The sequence below is a fragment of the Athene cunicularia genome (genome assembly GCF_003259725.1).
Source record: "Athene cunicularia isolate RWA chromosome 3 unlocalized genomic scaffold, athCun1 chr3_part1, whole genome shotgun sequence".
Taxonomy (NCBI): Eukaryota; Metazoa; Chordata; class Aves; order Strigiformes; family Strigidae; genus Athene; species Athene cunicularia.
The window spans coordinates 112042982-112055727 of record NW_020799097.1 but is presented as its reverse complement, the minus strand read 5'-3'; the positions used below and the strand labels follow the sequence as shown (position 1 = coordinate 112055727).

The window sequence follows — 12746 nt, the reverse complement described above, 5'->3', positions numbered from 1 at the left end:
CAGGGCTTGTTTATAATCTTAGCACTACATATATATATACATATACATATATATATATGCGCGCAAAATGTCCTTTTAAAGTGGGATTTGTACTTGAGCATCATGTTCTTTGGAAATATGTATAAAGATTTGTATACTTGCAGTGAATGAATTAATTTACCTCATCTTTTTTTCTTTTTTCTTTAAAATCAATCTACATGGGGGGGGGAGGGGGAAGGAGGGGAAGTATTGATAAAATATTTAAAAATCGTTGGGTGTTTGGCTGTTTAAAATCATAAAAATCCCAAGATTTGTGTCTCCCAAATGCAGCTCTATTTCAGGAGAATGAATGTATCAAATAATATTAAGAGAACTGTAACTATCCAAAATAATTTACACCGAAGGGGAAGAAGAATAAAAAAGAACCTTCTCATTTACTAAAGTAATGAGTAAATGGGAACAGGGGGATAAAAAAAAAGACCCCAAAAATCCTTTAACTTTTGCTTAAAGTTGCCACGATGTGATACAGCTCTTAAAGAGAATATTTGCTCTTTTTTTGTAAAATAAGGTAAGACGTGCAAAAACTTCACCATTCACAAGAAATCATCATCAGATTACTTCACTGATAGCAAGGGAGTCTTGTTTAGTGTATTTTTAACTAATTTCCACTTAGTCATGAGCAAACAATCTTGAGGCAGATTGTGTGCTCCTCTTTAGACTTTGTCATCAAACCGAGTGTGGCCTTTACGTGCATCTATTTGAAAATAAGAGTGTGTTGCTGCTGGGGACTGCATGCTGTTGTAAGATCCAGCCATCATTACTTGAAAATTTATATTTCATGTTTTTACTTAACAGGTTGGGATGGTGGTGATAATAGCTCCAAAGCAAAAGCAAGCCAAGAAATGCATTCAGAAACTAATTCTTTATCGAATGAAAGAAGTCCTCCCTTCTCAAGGTAAAGTTGTTAATCCTGTAATATCTGAAATGCTTCTTTAGAATGAGAAATGCCCACAGAAAATGGCTGAAGCTCCAATTATTTTATTTTTTCACTTGGTCTAGGGTTAAGGTTTGTATTTATGTTTATTTAATAAAACATCTTAAACTTTGGTACACCTTAGAAAATATTTGTGCCAAAGCCAAGTATTGTTTTGCAGCTGTTGTTTTTTCATTTTAAGACTCAATTGACATCTCAGTGAACCACAAATTAGCGTGTACAGCTGCTCTCAGTAGGGCTACTCAGGGGCCAGACAATGGGAGTTGTCAGGAGAGGGCCAGACGTAAAACATAAAGTCTTCAAGAAATAAAGTGGTGAGTTTCTTCTCTGTGTACTCAAGATGTAAACTAGCTGTAACTGGATAACACTTTTCATGGGCTTGGGGTTTTTTTTATATTTGATACTGGGATATTTATAATATGCCTTTCTTGCTTTCAGACTGAGTATAATGGCCTTACACGTACCTAAAGGGCACAGTTTGTTCTTGTTTGTTTTTTCTTTAAAACAACAAAAAACCCCAAACCGACTTCGGGTTCCCTTCGGGTCCCTGAGCAGTTCTGTTGGATGTTCCTTGTATTCTTCATTGGCATGTAACGGTAATCAAACAGCAGCAATCAAATCAGTGGTCAAGAAGGAGCAGAAAATAGGATATAACACAGCTATCTAATGAAATATTGTTTGGACTTTAGATCTTTATTTGTTCTTATTAGAACAGCCCAGCAAGTGGGTGCTGCTGCTACACTGCTCCAGGTCTGAAAACTGCCATCAATAGCATTCCGGAAGAGACTTTAAAGCATTTTGATAAATTTGTCATTCTTTCTGCTTATACGGCATTGCTGTCTTCCTGGTGCTTTTTTTTTTTAATGCTGATATTGATGAGATCAGTTTTGAGACAATTCCAATCTTGCAAGTGTTCTGCATTTTGTGTTAATTCAAGTACAGTAAATAAAGACAAGCCATAATACAATATTGATGAATGGCATTCATGCTTTTCTTTAGGATTAATTCTTAGTCTTATGCTCAAACTCTTTCATTTTTCTTTTTTTCTTTTTGTTTATTTTTAGATTTTCTGAAACGTTGAGTTCCAAACCATACTACCTAATGCTGTGAAACGCAGGGGTGCTTCAATAGATGAATTCTTAAATACTAAATTTTAAATGTTAAATGTAAAATTTTAAATGTTCAATGTAGTCATTCATTGAATTACTAGAAATTTAACGGCCTTGCTTTTGGACACTTGGCATCCACTCTGTGGAGACAGAGAGCAGCAAAAGTAGACAGAAATGGAAAGGGTGGCCGGCTGCTTGTTTGCGGCCAGGACGCAGTGCAATTTCTTCGCCGCTCACATTTAAGCGCTCCACTTACTGCAGTCACTTCTCAGGCTTTATTGCTTTTACAAGTGGTCTCGAAACCCACTACTTGAGAATAAACATAACTGTGTAGCACTGCTGTGGTACTTTTTATAAATTCTTCTTTGCTCCGTTTTGTCACTGAGCTGATGAGTGACCTCGCGAAAGACCCTGCTGGACCTAAATAAAAAAAATGGCTTCCTCTGATGTCCTCCAGACAATAATTATGATGTGCCAGTTAAGCCCAAACTACAGCTGAGGGATTTTACTTTAAAGCAGAGGCTCGGGCGCAAAAATGCATTTATAGCTCTTTGTCTGGCACCTCATTATGTGTGGGCCTGATTCATTAAGTAATTGGTTTGCAGTTGTTTACATGAGTATTAAGGCTTTCTATTCAGCAGCCTTTGAGAGATACATTGTGCAAATGTTGCATGTTATGAATGCCGAATGAGGGGCAGGGGACTGGTCCTATTGGCTAAGCACTGCACTCTGTTGAAAAGCAAGAGAAAGAGATTGGGTGCTGCTTTGCATAGCAATGACTTTCTTAATAAGCTTTACAGATTAATACACACAAGCTATAAAAGATGCAAAGAGATACTCTTAGCACATTTATACATGCTCATTTCACTATTATGGTACTGGAGACGGGAAGAATTGAGGGCTTTCATATTCGGTTTTTCAGTGCATGTCTTCAGTGCATGAGACTTAATAGAATCCGATGTTTATTGTATTATAAATCACGGGGAAGTAGGCAGATCTGCAAGGGGGGGTAAATGCACGGGTTGGTCCGGGCTCTGAGTGAGGAAAAATTTCTAAGGTTGGGACTGAGTGGTCAGGACATGCATTTACCAGGAAAATCCAGGGAAAGTGGAAGAGCGTGCTTCCAGGCTCCTGAGATGCACCCTGAAACCTGCCCATATCCAATTGTTTTACTCTTTTGTGTACTTTCAGTTGTCAAATCACTTTTGTAAGAAGCTGGCTGCAAATTCAAGCACATTTTTCTGACATTACAGATATTTCTGGGAGCTTTGTTTCCTACATCTTAGCATCCAGCTGTTGCAGAAATAGCGATGTTGTAGTGGTGATGCTCTACAAATACTGGCAGGGAATCGTTTGTGGGGAGACAACATCTATCTAAATACGTTGCCTTTGTAGTACAGAGGAAATAGAGTTTATTTTTGCGGCGATGCCCTGTGCTTTTCCGACATAGCTTCATCACAGCGCTGTGATGCATTCTTTGTGCTGGTGCTTTCTCGACGCAAGAGTGGTTTGTTTGTTTTTTTTCCTTCAGCGTGGTATATCTAAACAGAGAACGGCCTTAAATGTAGCTCGATACAGATCTTTGTATCCTGAAATAAAGGTCATACTATTTGCAGTGTAATTACTTAAATTCAATACTATTATACGGTTCTGGTGAGATGAATGGATTTTATTTTTAGTTTATACTGACTTTTCAGGGTGGGGAATACTTCTGTGATGCCCAATTTCTAGTAAACACTCAGCAGAAAATGGAGCCGTCAGGCTTCTGCAGGCACTGGATCACAGAGGGTACCTAGCTGCGATGGTCATATCAGAGGCACTGCCACTACGCAGCCTGGCTTGCTTACGGCCAAGAGGCTTTTAGCTGTCCTCAAAAAATGCTTTTTAAAGATGGATCTGCAACTCTGCATCCTCACATATCGCTGGGGAGAAGCTTCATCACTTCTCTCATTGAGGTTTAATAAGCACCACCCTGGGAAAAAGAAAAGCTTGATTTGTTTTCTGTGGCATGCTGCCTTAGCAATGCGTGTGCAGGATGGAGGCACACAGGCTTCCAGTCTCTGACGGGATTAGCTGGAGCAGTGGTGATCCTTAGGCAGCTACACTCGGTGTTCTGTTTGTTTTTCTGATAAAACTTGGCATTTGGGTGGTGTTTTTTTTCTTGTAGTGCTTGGGAGCTTTTTGCTGATTTTTGTTTTGTTTTGGTTTGGATTTTTTCCCTTGATGTTTAGCTAGTTTTCTTTGTGTCTTTTTTTTGGCAATTGGGTGTCTTTTTTATTTCCCCTTGGTGTTTGGGTGTCTTTTTTTCACTTGACACTAAAACACAGAGGTTCAACAGGTGCTTTAACAAAAAAGATACTCAGGCTAAAGTAAACATTTTCTGCTGTTTTTCAGTGAGTCATCTCTATTAACTTGGCTCCTGTTGATCTGGTATTTTTCTCTTAAATTTTCTTTATGGGGGGAAAAATATTTTCTTGAAGCTTTTTCATTTCTTGTTGTTGCAGCATCTTCAATATAAAAAGCCTGTTTCATCAGAGTAAAGGAGAGATTAAAAGGCCCTTTGAAGTTAAACTGGTTTAGGTTTTTTCTTTGTTAGAGCCTGGGTTGAGTTTGGAATTACTTTAGGAAAGAAGCAAATGTGTAAATGGATATCGGAGGGTCATGACGTGGGATTAGTCGAGGCAGTGAAAATGGCCTTACTTCATTTATACTCCTAAAATTTCTCCGCGGAGGTCTGTGTGGTTATTGTGTGCTCAGTATACCAGATGATAACTTTCATGATTGAATTTGCCGATTTCAGAATACGAATGCTTTGCAATGTAGAGATAGTCTTGCATCTTATCAGCCTTGACTAACACTTCAGACATAATTTAAGAATTTTATTCCCTGTTACAAAGCTATCTCGCAGCATTTTCCAGGCTCAGTTTGGTGGAGCAGCTGTTTCTGGTCTGGCCTTTCTGATGTCCTAGCTCCATTTTCCCTCTCCCTACAGACATTTGCTGTGTGTCGACAGCTTTTGTGCCAAGCCTGTGGTGACACACCGGTCCCCTTCTCTCTCTGTGCAGACTGCTGTGTCATGTTAAGGCCCAGGTCCCAGGGTGCAGTGCTACAGCTCTGGGCTGTTCTGGGACGGAATTGCCACTCCTAGGTGCAGTGGATTGGCCCCGGCAGGATGAACCCTAGCAAGTGGGTTGTTTTGGTAGAATACAAGCATCTGTCTTGCCCTCTCCCCTGTCAGCATTGACTTTTTTCTTGATGGGAGGCTGGGATAGAGGAGAGAAGGTTTCCAGATCTTCCTATAGCCATGGTGGTCCTTGTCTACCACAGCTTCTCTGTGAGACCACTGGCCTATACCAGGACCTGCAGCACCTCGCAGCACTTGAGTTGCGCAGGAGGACCAAGCTGCCTGAGACAGGGGCAGTCCTCCACAGTGGCGCTGTGCTCCGTGTCGCATGTGGTGGCTCTCAGTGTAGCAGAGGCTCTGGGCCCCAACAACCAACCCTTTCACGTTTGGTCTGGGCTTGAACCGTGAAAAGAAGAACAAAAAGTCACTTCTAGAGACCTCCTAGCATGACTGAATAAGGAAACCCTGTACATCTCCCTCTCGACAGTGGAGACGAAGCAGCAGGCAGCAGAAGTGGTAGCTGCCAGCTGCCTGATCTTGTTTTACTGAACTACTTGAAGATAAAATGGTTCTCGTGCAGTCTGCCACAGAAGTCACCTCTCAATTTGTAACTCAGCAACAAGTGATTCCTCACTCTACACCCAAGGAAAAAATGATTCAGCTGCCAGAGATGTAGCCTCTTGAGCACATTTTTATGGGCTAAGCATGGGATATGTGGAGCATCTCCTGGAAAATGCTAAGGGTCATGAAATCTCACCAAAGTGAGCAAGAGTGAAGGGCATTCAGTGTATTGCAGGACTCTACCCTGAGGCTCTGACTTAAAATCCTTGCTCGAAATACTGTTGAGTAAATGTATTTGAACGAGAAGTTGAAGTGTAATGGAGTGTAGGGTTTGAGTGAATAAACCAGAAAGGCATTGGGATGGCATGCTAACAAAATATCAGCAAAACATTTGAAGGATAACATTTTAAGGTGGTGGGTTGTTTTTTTTTTATTTAAAGAAGTTAACTAGTTAAGTCACTGTTAATACTTTTAATTATCACTTTGGGGTCTTGGTTGAACTTTGGCTATGTTGAATGTTCTATTTCTGGGAATTTTTTGTGTATCTGCAAAGAAGGAGTGCTAATAGCTTTTACAGCCTGTAGGAAAGGAATAAGATTTAAGCAGTATGAGCTTTATCTCATTTAAAAGGAAAAGTTTCTGTAACATAGATAGCTGTAACGTAATAAAACTTACCCCTGCTTTAAGTTTAGCTTGCCAGCTGTAATCCCAAATTCTTACTGAATACAGTGGTATAAGACAAGCAGTGCTTGTCTTATCTCTGCTTGTTGGGTTTTTTTGGTATCTCCTTCACAAATGTCTCCACAATTGTAGTTAGAATATTTTTAACTCCCTGTTTTAGGCAATTATGTATTAGCTGCCATGTCTTTAAATTAAATGCAGCAACTTATATGAAAATTTTGACAGCTGATTGAGTCCTGTTTTGTCTGTGACAACAGCTCCAAATTGCAGCTTGACATTTGCTTATATTTTCCTAGTTTGCACAGTAATGTCACAAATATCTCCTATTTGATCTTCCGTATTAAAATCAGCTGAAGCTCTATTTTTTGAGCTTATTGTGGGACTGTTAATATAACAGTTAATTCTCCTACATCATTGCCCCTGTGTGATTATTTCACAGCACCAACACAATACACACACTACACACAAAAGATCAAAATGATTCCAGCTTGTTTGAGAGATTCAAAAGGGCCTGTGATGCTCTAGACACAAGAGCAGCCATTTAACAGAACTGAGTCGCAACTGCATATACATCAAGGTAAGATAAAAGGCAGCTGGGAGATCACACATTTACATAGGGCCCTGGATGATGCTATGGGAACCCAGTAGCTGGGCTGGTGGCGTGCGCTGGCAGGAAGGGGAGTAAGGAAGTTCAGTGAGCATCAGTGGGGGGTGCTTTTATTTTTGTTTGTATTTTTTCTTATTACTTTCTTTGCATTATCTGAAAGGCTGCAAAAGATAGACAGAGCTCTGATCCTTTGTACCCTTAACTACTGGTGTAAATCGGTGCTGTTACCAAGGAATGATTCCAGTTCATGCTGCCTGAACATCTGGGCCAGTGTCCATGCTGCATGTTTGTTAGTTCCTCCACCTTTTGAAAGACATAAAGGTGAAAAAACCTTTGACAAAACAGTTTGGTTTTCTTTTTTAAAAAAAAGGTAGTTACAGAAGTTACTGACTTAATTATTTTTTTAAAATCACCTCACAGTTCTTTAAAAAAAAAAAAAGCTGACTTAGTCTTTTAATTTTGTGACATTGGGCTGATTATTTGAAATCTCTTTTGCAGGACTGAAACCAGGAAGGGAATTGTAACTGCTATAAAATCCAAAGGTAAGAAACCAGCATTGCACTATTTAAAATTGATATTTTTCTAAGTGTAACTTATATTGTAGATAACCTCTAAGGACAACATTATGGAACCATATAAAATATGGGCATAAGGAGGTAGGAAAGTGTAGAATTTCCCAGTCTCAACACAGGAACCAGCAAATAGTTGACAATTACAAATTCTGGACTGGAGAGGACATGTTTCATGTGCATGTCTTGTGGAAGGAGTAGTGATCTTTGCTTCAGGGTTTAAATCAGAGTAGCAAATAGCAGGTAGGAGGAAAGCTAGAGAAGGAAAAATGTGGTGTTTTCTTGATCTTCCCTTTGAAACACGGGTTGCAGAAGTGTATGGGCAGCAGCATGTGCATTTGGACAGTTACACTAGGTGGGTGCACAAAGGTGCCTGTACACCTGGAATAAAAAATCTGGTATGACTTTTTTCACCATGACCAAGCTGGCTTGTTTTTAAGTTGGTGTTTGGACCCTGCATGCTTTCATTCTTCTTTGCATTTCATTCTTGTCTTTTAATCACCATAAGGACCACTGGTGTCTGACCTCTAATGGAGCCTCTCCTAAGTGAAGTCAGTGCTGTGAGCAGGGAACTCCTGCCTGGAGCTTGGCTTTAGGCACTGTGCTGTCCCGAATGTCATAGAACGTGTTTTAGACGTGTGGTACCCGAGCTGATTTAAGGATGCCGTAAGTGACGGCTGCTTTCGTGCTGTTTGAAGGGCGCATCAGCTGGGGAGTTTCATTTTTTGGAGCCTTTCAGCATGTTCAGCTGCTTCTCAGCACAGGAGCAAGCGCAGGGTGCAGACAGTGCTGCTCTGATGTTCCTGGCCAAGCACAGACCTGCAGTCCAGGGGGCCGGGGATATAGGATGAAAGATGCAGCTGCTGCATTTGTAGATAAGATGTTTATATAGCTTGTGCCATCAAAAGCACGGAATGCATTAACGGTGCCTCAGTCAAACACAAGCTGAAATTTCTGTCTGTGGTACAGCAGCCTCCTTTTCTCCTGCTGCCTGAATCCCCGTTTCTGAGTTCTGTGCCTTGTTTGGGGCATCACGGCTATTGTGTTGGCTTTGGGCAAACAGCAGCCCTCTCAGAATGGCTGGGGACAGGCAGAGAGCACGGTGCTGTAAGCGACTGGGGGCTTCACTTATGCTTCCCCATGTGCCGTGCTTTTGACTTGTTTTTTCCATGGGTCTAATGAATTTACATATTGAGGAATCTCTCAGCTCTCCAGCTTCAAATGTTGTTCTGTTTGCTAATTCCCAAAGCTGTTTGTTAAAGCCATGCTGTTCTTTGAAGTCAGTTTTGCCTGTGTTTGATCCTGTCACAAAGTGGTGATTTTTCATTTGTGACGTCATTGCCATTTTTATGCCAACTCTGTGATGTCATGGTCCGATTGTGACTTCACTGCAGGGTCAAGTAGAGGGAGAAAGTGGAACATAATAGACAAAGCTGTAATTCAGGCAGCAGCTGGCCAAGTAAATTGCTTGGAGTGGAAATGTTCTCTCAAGCTACCTTGAGGAACAATGAAGTGGGGCCTCTGAATGAGCCTACTGTTTGGCCACAGCAGCTCTGGCGTTGGAGACACGACGCGTTGACAGCACGCTAGATCGGAAACGCACACCTAGGGCTTGAGCTTTTCAAAACTGCGGTGTTCTCCGTAAGCCATGGTGTCCAGCTGCCTCCAGAGAGCCATAAAATGATCATGCCTCTGATGTAAATGACATAAACATGGAAAAGATTTTATAATTGTGTATATCATTTTTTTAATATATAATTTTTTTTTCTTCTCACCCTCAGCTTTCTGGGGTGAATCTGACGACAGCAGCTCTGAGATTGAGGCTGCTTTGCGCCCACAAACTCACAGCACAGAAGCAGATGAATTTGATGACTTCTATGATTGATTCCCCTGCTTGCTTTTGGGAAGAAATAAACAATATCATCTTGTACATATTGAAGGTGCTGCTGTCAAAAGTGCAGCTCATCACTTCATAGTCGAGAAAATTTAAATACAAAATAAATATTACTCAGTACTATACACAGTTTCCTTGTTTGTGTGCTTTCTCTTAACTGCTGAGTGTTTCCTGATTTGATGGCAATCCTGCCCTGTGGACTGAGCCTTTTTGTGATATATTTGGTTTTGGGGAATAAGTGAAGATAAGTCCTGAGATGCCCACTTGCTCCGAGATGCTTGCATTACCCTCTGAGCATTATCACCTCAGGGGGTGAGGGCTGACTGTAAAACCCACTCTGCCTTCCTCTGGGTCTGGGTCCCTTCCCACAGTGTCCTGTTCCTTTGTTGCTGGGGCTGGGAGCTGTGTGTCTGCAGTCCCCGGCTCACAGCGAGTGTCTCCTGCCCAGCGCCTGCAGGAGAGGGGCAGGACAATCCCCAGACCTGGATGCAGCAGCAGTATTGAAGGCCAAATCAGCCTTGCCTCAGCTCGGCTGGAAGCTGCTCCACAGTGCTGCTTCCTCTGACCAGGCAGGCCCCTGCTTTTGTTGCACTGTGAATGCAAAGACTGTCCTCTTCTGCTGCTCGTATGTATTCTAATATTTTGACTGTGGAGCTAGATGTGGTTTTGAAAAAAGAAAGCAAGCATTCTGGGTATGCATACATATGCTACTCAGGGCAGGCTGGCATGTTTGATCTTTATCATCTTCTGCAACAGATCAAGAAGAAGAAATGCATAAAATGTACATTTCTAATTCAGCACATTTTGGAAGAGCGGAATTTACATGTGGCGAGCCCCAGTGATTTTCTGCTTTTACTTGCTTTGTAAAATCCATGCTGGTATTGCTGTATGGACATCACAGTAATTGGATGACTCTAGGAGCTTCATGCATTTTTAATTTTCTTCTTTTAATTCCTTTTATCTAAAATTAAGTTCATTAAACATGAGATTTTTCTTTCCAAGGGAGAAACCAGGGGACATATTTAAAAAAAAAAAAAAAATCTGTTCATAATTACAATAAGTTCAAAAGCAAAAACCAGCACCCCAATTAAACTCTGCTGCAAAGCAGTACTGGATCTTTGAATACAGGCACCAGTTTTTGGGCCCAGCCCATCAAAAACAATTTTAAAATGGTAACAATATTCAATTTAATAGAAAAAGCGTGTGGTTTGAGACAAGTTTGAGAATATGAAATAAAGGCTTGCAAAAAGCTTAAAAATTAGAAGAAACCCTTAGTACAGATGTCTGCTGGCTGGTTTAATTTCGTGGGTTTCAGTCTGATGTTGATAATAGTGCAGCATGAAGTGTTCCAACAACTGGAAAATCAGCTGCATGAAGGCTAGAGCTGGGTGAGTGTATGCCCAGGGCTGATGTCACATGAGACAGCTGGACTCGACTAAAGCTGGACTTAACTGAAGGCTTTAATGCCCACCCGCACTGACAGGGATTTTTATGCCCATTCAACCACAAGCTATTTTGATTCAGGCTCCTGTGATCTCTCCCTTTAGAGACCAGCTAGCTCATGCAGACTCGGCCAGGAAAATGGCAAAGGTCCCTCTGCCCTTTCCGGTTTTTACCACACCAGCTCCCCGTGTCCTGTGGGGGACCACTGCCCCACTGAGAAGCTGTGTGATGGTCAGGTTGGTCAAGGGATGGGAGGTGCACAGAGGTGAGGAAGAGAGGAGAAAGCAGCCCCCGGGAGGTCTGCTTCCTAAAGCAGCGATTCCCATGCACCACGCTGCTGGAGAGGGTTGGCACAGCTCCCAGGTCTCCACTGCTGTGGCCAACCTCAGTCAATAGACAGCAAAGCCTTGGGCAGTGGGGTGGGGATAGCAGGATTGTCCTGCAAATTGTGACACTTTGAAAACAAATTCTGCCATGCAATGGCAACATGACCAGAAGGGCTAGTGCCCTGTCACGCTACTGCTGCTCTTGGTGGACCACCAGGTAGGTTTAGGGGTTTCTCAGGAGCCTTCTAGTAGCAACGTGCTGGAAGTTTAAGTGTATACTGCAGGTTCAGTGTCACCCAGGAGATCTGTAGCAGAACCGATGTCTGAGCCTGCCACCCGGGGGCCGGTGGTGGGTCATCGTTCCTTGCTGCTTTTTTCTGATCAGCCCTAAGCTGCGGTAATTCATTCCCGATGGTCCCAGCCATCTGCTAAATGTAAGCTCACCAGTATGTCACACCACAGACAGGCTACCACGATGTGATTTTTCAGTGAATGTCAGACCAAGGTTCATCTGACAAAAGTCTCTAGCAGCCTGCACTGCTAAGTAACACTGCATCAAATCCACAGTGCCTTTGTAGTTTTAAGCTCTTCCTGAGCGATTCCAGGTTCTTGATGTCATCCCACTTTATATCTCCTTGCATGATACAAGGCACCCATCACCAGTCTGTGGTGCTTTCCATTCCCTCAGTCCAGCTCAGCCACAGACATGCAACTCATGACAGATGACAGATGGCTTTGGGAGCTTCTGCTAAGGCAATATCTCTCTTTTGGTGTTGAAGTGATAGCTGAGTTCCTCCAGAGCATTATTTATTATACTCTTATTGTGCACAGACTCATTAGATGCAAAACATTCTGCCAGTCAACTTTATTCTGCTCCTTCACAGCTGTCATACTGGCAGCCCGAAGATGATGACAGATGATGCTGATGGACAGGGGGACTGTAATCAATACAGCCTTAACAGATTTAAATCAGCATGCCACTCATCTATGGAAAATACTGTAATGAAAAGTCTTCCTGTATTCCTGCTGTGTTATGTGCCACGACTTGGTGCTACTTTTTTTTTTTTTATGTCACAGACACAGTTGTGAGGTGAAACTTCAGCTCATGCCCCTGTATGTCTGCTGAGAAAAACAAGTTAGTGCATAGGGGCTGACAAAAAAAAATGATGGATGAGTGCTGTTACCTGGTGAACCAAAATGGAGACTGTGTGGTCACGCAGCCCTGACTCAGACTCTGCAGAGAGAAGCCTCCGAGACATGTGGAGATGGTGACTGTACTGAGAAGAGCTTGGGGAGCAGAGAACCACTGCTGTCTTCAGCCACTGACCTGAAAGCCGATGGAGCTGCCTGTCACTTCCCAGGAGAGAAGGTCACACTGAGAAGGGAGCTCATCCCCACTCCAAACCAGATGTTAGGCAGAAACTGTTACTGCTGTTTGTCAGCAAGGTTATTATTCTCT

At 42.2% G+C, this 12746-nt stretch overlaps 1 protein-coding gene across 8 annotated transcripts in view; it reads left to right on the top strand.

Moving 5' to 3' along the window:
- Nucleotides 1–9648, top strand: part of KIZ (kizuna centrosomal protein) — a 50715-nt gene extending 41067 nt beyond the window's left edge. For 5 of the 8 annotated variants that reach the window (XM_026844345.1, XM_026844346.1, XM_026844344.1 and 2 more), the window contains 3 exons: nucleotides 835–934; nucleotides 7554–7597; nucleotides 9406–9648. In XM_026844345.1, coding sequence (XP_026700146.1) covers nucleotides 835–934; nucleotides 7554–7597; nucleotides 9406–9509 — 248 coding nt within the window. In that variant the 3' untranslated portion in view covers nucleotides 9510–9648. Of the gene's footprint in view, nucleotides 1–834; nucleotides 935–6887; nucleotides 7026–7553; nucleotides 7598–9405 lie in introns of those variants that run through there. The other 3 variants (XR_003397963.1, XR_003397962.1, XR_003397961.1) reach the window with 2 other exon arrangements.
- The last annotated feature ends 3098 nt before the right edge of the window (nucleotides 9649–12746 follow it).